At 39.4% G+C, this 9508-nt stretch overlaps 1 protein-coding gene across 1 annotated transcript; it reads left to right on the forward strand.

The window, feature by feature from the left end:
- The first annotated feature begins 4583 nt into the window (after positions 1 to 4583).
- Positions 4584 to 5873, forward strand: dio3a (iodothyronine deiodinase 3a). Its single transcript, XM_068580471.1, has one exon. It carries the CDS (start codon positions 4620 to 4622, stop codon positions 5409 to 5411), a length of 792 nt encoding a protein of 263 aa, XP_068436572.1. The 5' UTR covers positions 4584 to 4619; the 3' UTR covers positions 5412 to 5873.
- The last annotated feature ends 3635 nt before the right edge of the window (positions 5874 to 9508 follow it).

The raw sequence follows: 9508 nt of genomic DNA on the forward strand, positions 1-9508 counted from the left end.
AGTTATTCCTCAAAGCTGATTTAGGCACAGCAGGTGAGGTTTCATTACCTCATCAAAACACTTTTGTGTGTTTTTTTTTATCACTTGGAGAAAGTAAAGAGCTTTTTGATAATAGTGTTAATACAGTTTTAATGTGGGCAAAAAAGGAGGGTTGGAGACGGAGGGGGGGGGGGGGGGGGGGGGACTGCCTCAAAGGGAAAGAATAGTCTGGGACAAAAAGACAACAGAACCATAAAATGTCTAGCGACAAAAAGAATGAGGAATCATGAGTCAGTTGTTGTACTCATTGCAGCTGAAACCGTCTTCTTTCTGTCTCCCAGTCTAAACGAGCTGCCCCATAGAGAAGCAGTTGGTCGCCACATGCAAATCATTCTGGTGAGACACTTTCTCAGCGGGGGGTCCCCATTGATCTTGTGTGATAAGAAGTATATATTATAATGGAAAAAATACAATTTACCACTAATTATGTTTTCGGGGATCTGTGAAGAGTTTGGCCTATAAAAAGTTAGAAAATCGTAAAATATAAATGGCCGTGACAATTTTTCAGAACCCAAGTTAGCATCTTGAAATGACTTTTGGTCGACCCAAAAATATTCAACTTACGATTCAAAACAGCAAAATGCAGCAAATTGTCATTTGGTGCAGAACAAGTAAATGTGTGGCATTTTTGCTTGATAAATTAATTTAGATTTACAGGTTTGCCATTTCAAGATGATTAAATAGATTGACCGACTGATCATTTTCACACTAATCTTTGATGCAACTAATTATACAGAAAGGAAATCCTGCCACAGGTGTAACTGTAACAATAGTCAGCTTCCAATCCAGATGTAGCACACATTTTAACTGAATTTTCTGCAATATTGGTCAAAGGGAACAGGATTTAAATCATTTAGAAGTTAGCTGATAAAGGTTATTCTCCTGTTGGGTACCTTTAAACCATTGCAGAAGAATGGGGCGATATATATAAGAGAGTGAGTTAAACGGCAAGTCGATGGAAATGGAAATCAATGTGGAAAATGTGTTGGCAATAGGGAATTTATATGTTTCACATTATTAATGTGAAGAACGTTGCAATAGATCTTTTGCTAGCTTTAGTGGACATTTAAACATTTAAATCACATGCATTGTGTCATCATTCAATGTCTTGTCATTTTGCTTTTATCAATGCAATGACTTTTTTTCCTAACCAAGCTATTTTTGCTATATGTCAAATTTTCAGCATTTCAACTTGCCATTGTTTTTTTTGCATAAAAAATATCCTTCAAAACAGGTAGATGAAAACACTTTTACTGACAGAGTCCCTGTACTTCATTATTCACCAAAAAAAAACTGCCAAAGCACATAAATCAAAACAAACAACAACACAAACAAAAATGAAGGTTAGAATAATACAATGCAATGCATTAATAAAAAGCCAAATTATACTAAATAACAGCCCACAGGACTATCATCGAAGTAAATTAGTTTGACTTAGAGTTAGTTTTGCATCTTTCAGACAATATGATGAGTGTATGGTATTATGGGAAAGATAAAGGACCCAACTTGTACTTGCATAATGCTGGTAAACAAGACAAACCTTTGACAGAGACACAAACTTCCCTCTGAGTCATCCAGACAACTGTGAGCTGCAGACGAATGACATCTTCCCTCCATGTCTGGTTTTCGGCCCCCCTGCAGTCTAATATTATGATATGGATTCCCTGTAACAGGCGATTAAGGCTTAACCGATATACCATGTGCTCACTAGACCCTAGAAGGCTTTTTGTTGAATAAGCACACCGGACCAGTGAATGGCATCAAGCCAGTAATGGCTAAGATGTGTGTCCAGATGTGGAGTCCCTGTGGAGCACAGAAACGCTCAACAGATATGCTCCTCCCCCCCACAAACACACACACACACACACACTTAACATTAATGTCTGTCTGGACATGAACGAGAGGAGGAGATATGTTATCCCCATGCAACACTGTAATGTAATAGCTGTGTCGCAGTATCCCGAGGGTTGGGAATATTCTACAAAAAAACACGATTGGATTTGTTATTTTAAGTTGCCGGTTACATTTTAGAGCTATATTTGTATTTGTTATCAATTGTAGTTTAAGAAAAAAAAAATGTAAAAAATGTGTTATGTAACAATTAGTCAGTATTATTGGATTCATCAAAGAAACATAACATTCAGAATAGGGTGACCAGCAGAATCTTGTTTTAACCTATATTTTGTCCCTCAATTGTAAAGTAATGGGACTCAAAATACTGAAATTCTACTGAATTAATTAATTAGGTAAGATAAGGAGTGATACTGGAAGTTTTGATTTAATGATTGTGATCAATTGTGTTTTATTTGAATTATTGGTGAAACCAAACAACATGCATGTTTCATACTTTCACAATATCTTTATTGTTTCTTCCCATGTGTCAACTGTCTGTTTAGACTCCCTCTTGTTGAAACTCACTGCAAACTTCAAGCAGCAACGTGTCAACGTTTTGCTGTGCATTCGTCCTGGGATGCTTTTAGCCCTTTTCTTAGCTTTTCCTCTGGAAATGAGTTATTAGCCTTGTTCTACTTCTAGCTTGTGAAGTTTATTTCTGTGGGTGGATTCTCACGGGTTTTGTATGTTGTCCTTTGGCTCCCTGTTGAGAGCAGCACTTTAAGTGTTTTTCAAAAGTGTCTGGCAGTTTCTCTCCATTTTTTCTCAGGTTTCGTAGTTAATTAAAGAGGGAGTGTGGTGAGAGACTGTTGAGTGACTGGAAAGTTGCAAATTACAGCCTTATGTTTGCATTAATGTAAAGTATACTTGCTGGATTAGCCAAACAGAAGCATCATTCCTATCTGCTTCCATGACATTTGAAAAAATGTATTGTTTTTGTTGTCAACATATCACATTGCCGTCTAATAAAACCAATAGAATCTCTAATAGCTGCAACTTTTCAGTGAGTGTTGGTGTCATCGGACCAGAATTTGTGTTCTGCAGGTTTCTGACTAGTGTGATATTACAGCACTCGGCTTGTGTATTTCCTCTTTCTCTTAACGATGTGTTTTCTGTGAATAACTTCAGTGAACACTTAAGCGTGCACCTCAAACCCTCCAGATCTTGTCTCAATCATGTGGGCTGTCTGCTGACGTACTGAGATTTCTTCATCCATAACTTATGTTGTGTTTGAACACATAGTCGATCACACACTCAGTTGTGTTGGTGGTGTCCCTCTGTTTTGTCTGTCAGACAACTTTACGACTATTTGATTGAGGATCTTGAAATGCCAATATAGCTCAGTCAGTTGGTTTGTTTGGTGATTTATGAAGCTGTCCATGAGCACACTCAGGCTGTGCAGATGGCGACCAGCAGCAGATCAGTGTCAAAAATATCATATCTTGTCATGACAATTGCTGGTTAAAAGGGTCTTTACACTTAAAGTGACATTGGGCAAAACCTCAGCAAGTGCAGGAACAACTTTTGAATTGTTTTTTAACACGTATTAGTTCAAAGCATTTTGGGACGAAAAAGGGATGATAATAGACGACACAACACAAACAACTTTCACAGACAGACAGGACATGTTACGGTCAGGACACAAACCCACCACAGAGATACACAGGACGAACCGACAGGCGACAAATGGGGTTTAAATATAAGGGGGAGGTAACGAGCAACAGGTGGACACAATGAGGGCAGCACAGGTGCAGGGAATCAACAATCAGGGACCAGGTAGACAGACAATCCCAGACAATCACCAGAACAGGAAGTGCAGAGACGCAGAGGACACAAGACTACAAAACAGGAACAAAAACTCAACCCATGACAGGACGCTTATGAGTTGTTTTTATTGTCTCTTTTTATGTTATGTTACTTTATTCGACCCGGTGGAGCACGATTGTGGCCACAGGGAGAAATCTTGTGTCACAATCTCCAAACTTTGATTTAAAATGTTAAATATGAATTCAACGTTGTGACTGTTGCTGGACACAATCCTGACTTGAGGAAGATTTCAGACCTTTTGATTTCTTTTCTTTTTTTTTTAAATCAAACATATGTTTTCTCTCATTGAGATTGTTTTCATGTCATTAAAAATGTTCACCTCTCCACCTCTGAATCTTACTTCACTCTTGAACACATTTCTGATTTGAATAAATGTGACTTAAACAAACGCTTGTGAGTGTATCGCCTCAGTAATAGGACATTAAGACAAACCGTTTCCATGTGTTGGTGGTTAGATCAGCTAAGGACAGTAGGCCTATACAGTGAAGTCAGCATCTGGCTAAATGTGCTCCAGCAGACAGTCAGTTAAAGTTTACAGCAGCATCAACTTGTCATCACACAAAATATACGAGGACATTGAAACTGTGTCACCTCTCCGCCATCATTGATGATACGGTTAAATTAACACATTGCACACAACGCGCTGCTGTGCCGCGCCCTTTGCTTTTGGCTGTGACTCAAAGCTGTGGAGTTGACAGAAGGTAATCCCCACCATGTGAGGCCTCGGCCCCAGTTTGGAGGCGGGGTGTGATTCATTCAAATCTGCCGGTGCTATAAAAAGAGGGGAAGTTGCAAGTAACCCAACTTCAACCCACAAGATCGTGGCACAGCATAAGACCATCGGGTAGTTAAAAGTGACAATGAATACAATTAAAGCCATTGAAAATGCAATAGTCTGTCTCGTGTTGCTGCCCCGTTTTCTAATGGCAGCAGTCATGTTTTGGCTGCTTGACTTTTTATGCATAAGGAGAAGGGTTTTCTTCAGGATGAGGGCGCAGGAGCAGGAGGGCGATGCCATCGATCCTCCGCTGTGCATATCGGACTCCAATCGTCTCTTCAGCCTCGAGTCCCTCAAGGCTGTGTGGCACGGTCATAAACTGGACTTTCTGAAGGCAGCGCATCTCGGACACGGAGCGCCCAACACCGAAGTTGTTCAGCTGGAGGATCAGCGGCGCAGCCGCATCCTCGATTACGCAAAAGACAAGAGACCGCTCATCCTCAACTTTGGGAGCTGCACCTGACCACCGTTCATGGCGCGTCTGAAGGCTTTCCAGGGAGTCGTGCAGCAGAACGCAGATATAGCAGACTCTGTAGTTGTGTACATCGAGGAAGCGCACCCCTCCGACGGCTGGGTGAGCACTGACGCGCCCTATCAGATCCCCAAACACCGGTGTCTGGAGGACCGGCTCAGCGCTGCGCAGCTGATGCACCTGGAGGTGCCCGGCTGCCCGGTCGTGGTCGACACTATGGAAAACTCCTCCAACGCGGCGTACGGAGCCTATTTCGACAGACTTTATATACTGCAGGAAGGGAAGATAGTTTACCAGGGTGGCAGAGGACCCGAGGGGTATCGGATCACAGAGCTCAGAGACTGGCTCGATCAATACAGAGAAACGCTGGAGAAATCCAGTAACCTAGTTATTAATGTGTAGGTTCCTTCTCATCTTTGTATAGCTGCTATGAAGAAAACAAAAAATGCTGCATATTTTTCAGTATTATAACTCAAATTAGATAGAATTCATCCGTCAATAATGGGTTAAGTGTATTTATTTTTCAGTAATTTGTTCAACATTGTAGGATGCACTAGGCTGCAGTCAGGCTCCTTCATATCGGACATCGAGACATCCTGTTAGGATCCATCTGCAAAAAGGTTTGTTTGGACCTTTATTGTTTGTGAACAAAAGTATTTTGTGTGTCAAAAGTTTTTTTTTTATTTGTATTTTTTCTCCTTGTGTAAATGCGCCTTTAACGAACCAGCAGGATGTTGAGATGTGCGCATCACTCTGCTCCTCAGTATAGAGTGAAGTTCGGTTTTTAAACGGGCTGAATCCAAAGAACCGATACTGATGTTTTTCATACTGGAGATCACGCGTGAAGGTGCTGCTCTCGGCTCTGCATGGCGCAACTGTTTTGTAAATATTGTTCCGTTTATGGATATATTTTTCATACAATAAAATGCTTTCATCTACTTCTTTTTACAGGCCTATTTTATTTCAAACTAAATACGTAATAGGTAAGTAGCATCATTGTGGTTGCATGTAAGGTGAGGGAGCTTGTGGGTTTCCTTTTATTCGCTTTTTTGCAATAACAACATCATGCTGTGCATAGATTTTACAGTAATTTGGTCTTTTATGGTAAGAAGACAAAAGGATGAATTTTCAATTTACTGCACAATAAAGCACAACAGGCCTCTCATGGATTCATCCAGAACTCCTTTCTGAAGTACAGCCACTTAAATTGGTGTGGAGAAGCAGAACATATGAAATCCCTCCCGAAAAAAAACAAAGTCCCCAAAAGCTCCAAACATAAAAAGTCAGTAAAATATGAAAATATTGCTTCATTTTAATGCATATTTCTTGGCTAATTCACAAGTAAACCCATTTTTTTTCCAACACCCAAAACCTAAAACTATTTTTTACCCAATTTTTCTCAACATTATTATAATTATTTTCTAAAATCCACCTTGTACTGTAAACATATTTGGTATATTTTATTATGATGAGATGAAGTATATATATATATATATATATATATATATATATATATATATATATATATATATATATATATATATATATATATATATATATATATATATATATATATATATATAAACCATATAGATCTTTGGTTAATAATGAAATGAAAAAGCTGTGCTTTGTTCTCCACAACCCCCTGATTATAGCCTTTTGACCTCTCACAATTAAATGAGGATAATCACACTTGATCCTATTACACTGAGTGATATATCCACCTGTAAGGGTCTAAACACAAATGTTTTCAGGGCTTAGCACACCAATCCCAGAGCAGAAAAACAGTGTTAGGAGTGAAGGCATTAAACTGTGTTAGCGCACTCACAGTACGTAGAATATGTCTCACTCTCTGTAAGTTAATGCTGCATCATTGCTCTCATGAGCCTTCAGCGAATGTAGAAACACTACGTACCATTACAAATCCCAACATAGACAAAATGTGCACGATAATGTATGCGTCTTGTAGTTTTCCTGGAAAAGGATTTCATTCATCTTTGTAGTACACACCATCTTAAAATGAAGGAAAATCCCCTCAGAGTTTGAGACGAGTCACGATGCACTGAAGACACAATGGGGGTGGGGCAATGCCTCAGACACCAATGACTCAGGAAACCAGATAATAACACAGACACGACGTGTATGTGGAGCAACATCTTGTCGGTCTCTTTGGTTCCCTGTGTCTTCAGTCTTCACAGCGCCATTATTCATACTCAACTTTGGAATATAAAGTGGTTGCCTCCTGCATGGCGGCAAAGTCACAAGTGGGATATAAATCACTGTACAAATCATAGGGTTTAGACACTGCAATGTAGCACAAGGATCATCATTGTGGTTAAAGTGGTACCAGAAAAAAGTACTTTGAAACAAATTTGAGTTATAACTACAAATATGAATTCATGTTTGAAATTAGGGGGAACGAGATCACTGTTTCTCCTCAGATCTTATTCGTGCAGCAAAAAACATCCCATCTTCTAGTTTTCAGATGTCAGGACTTTGTGTTTCGGTTGCCCCAAAAGTTAAAAATCTCTGCTTCATCAGCTAATCATCATGCTCACTCCACATTATTGTCTTGACATATTATACTTACACATAAGGAGATGTGTTTTTGAACAACCGAGCAACATAGCAGTAAGTCAACAGGTTCCTTGGTTCTTTTGAAACTACTGCAAATATCTTTTGATTTTGGAGTATTGGTCAAACAGAACCATTCATTTAAAGACATTCTCTTGAGATTCAATAGATTGTGAAGAAATTTTTTACGGTTTTCTAACAATTTCATTGAAAAGACAATCATTATATTGATCGTTGCAGCCGGACACAAGATGATTAATGATAGAAAAACACGTTTTTAGACTTGTCTAATACTTGCTTTTTTCTTTTAAATTATTAGACAATTTGATCACCTGTGGGTCCTAAATATCTTACCAGTAAAACTGAAAAGCATTGCCTTCATTGAACTGATCAGAAATGATATGTAGTAGTGCGTCCATCACATGTGTTGCAGGTTTGACTGCAGGAGCTTTAGAATGACCCTTCTTTCCTGCTCATCTGGAACATGTTTAACACTTAAACACACAGTATGTATGTGGATCTGACAGTTGAATGATGGATACCTGTCTATAGGAACTATATCTTGCAGTGTTTTTCCCAAAAAAATAAAAACCCTCACTGGAATTTTTCCAAATCTGGATTCCCTTCCATGTGCAATTTTTCATGGATGTGGAGTTTCTTCTCTCAGGGGACACAGCAGACAGGAACAAAGGGTTAAAGGTCTCAGGATGGGGGAAGGAAATAACATGCTGGTCTGTCTTGCTTCATACTTGGTGGGAGCAGAATGGGGCTGCTGAGATGGGTTTTTGTATCTGCCCGCCATGCTCAGCTTTGAAGGTGAGGGCCCCTCTTTCCCCAGGGTCATTACTCCGCAAATTAATGTCGTATGGTGGTGGAGAGCCGGGGCCTCGGCAAATATTTGAGTTGAACCTTTGTGATTCGGATCTAACACGTTCACATTTAACCATGCTACACAACCTGTATACTGGTATACATAAGCACTTCCAAACTCAGTAGCCGTTTTAGTTTCTGTGTGGACAAACTCCAGGAATGCAATGCAGAAATTAGGAGAATTAAAAAATGCTTTTGTGAAAAGTTTATTCGAGAAACTTTTGATGGAGCTTTAAGTAGGGACTGCATTAGTCGCCACATAGAGCCGTTTAGTGCCAAGTTACAGCATCAAGGAAAGATTGTAATTCATATGGAATCCATGCAGATTAACATTGAGTTTAACATGTTAACCAACATTACCGAAAGGCTGCAGTTTATTGAAATCTATTGGACCGAAAGGGTGTCTAAGGTTAACTTCTATTGGGCATGCAGTAACGCAGCAGGAGTCTTTGAGAAATGTTCCACTAAAGTTCAGTCTAGAGTGAGAAATTGTTGGATGTAATGCAGAGAGGGGAAAAAAAACACACATCTTCACCCAAACAGTGAACAGAAATACTGCAGCGACAAAGTGGAAAATGATCTGTTGTGTGGGACTAGTGATCTGCATTCCTGCTCAGAAGACCATGTGAAATCAGGAAAGATTGCCTTTTACCTCCGCTGTTTGTTTTTACATTGATATATTGTTGTTTTTGGTATAAACTGATATGATATTGGATGTATGATTGAATCTTGGTCTACTTGTTAGTTTAAAATGTGTATAAAAAAAAAACATGTTAACAGCGCACCTCACAGTTAACGTGTACAAATAAAATCTGTGCAGTTAAATGCATCGCATCATGCTGAACTCCTGCTCACAGCCAGCCTTCGTCCGTCTCGGATTAGATGGATGACACCTTGTGGGCATACTCTGAGACTACATGAGGAAAATGTAAGAATAAAAAATGTTGGGCAAAATAAATACATCTGCTCTACTCTCTATAGGCTGAGGAGCAAAACTGCTGACTCAACAAATTCTAAAGACGCTCATTTTATCAAAGCTTTTCTGGTTTGGGAGA

Source organism: Clinocottus analis, unplaced genomic scaffold, assembly GCF_023055335.1.
Source record: "Clinocottus analis isolate CAN_PGR_092001 unplaced genomic scaffold, fCliAna1.0.p SCAF_17, whole genome shotgun sequence".
NCBI classification, from domain to species: Eukaryota; Metazoa; Chordata; class Actinopteri; order Perciformes; family Cottidae; genus Clinocottus; species Clinocottus analis.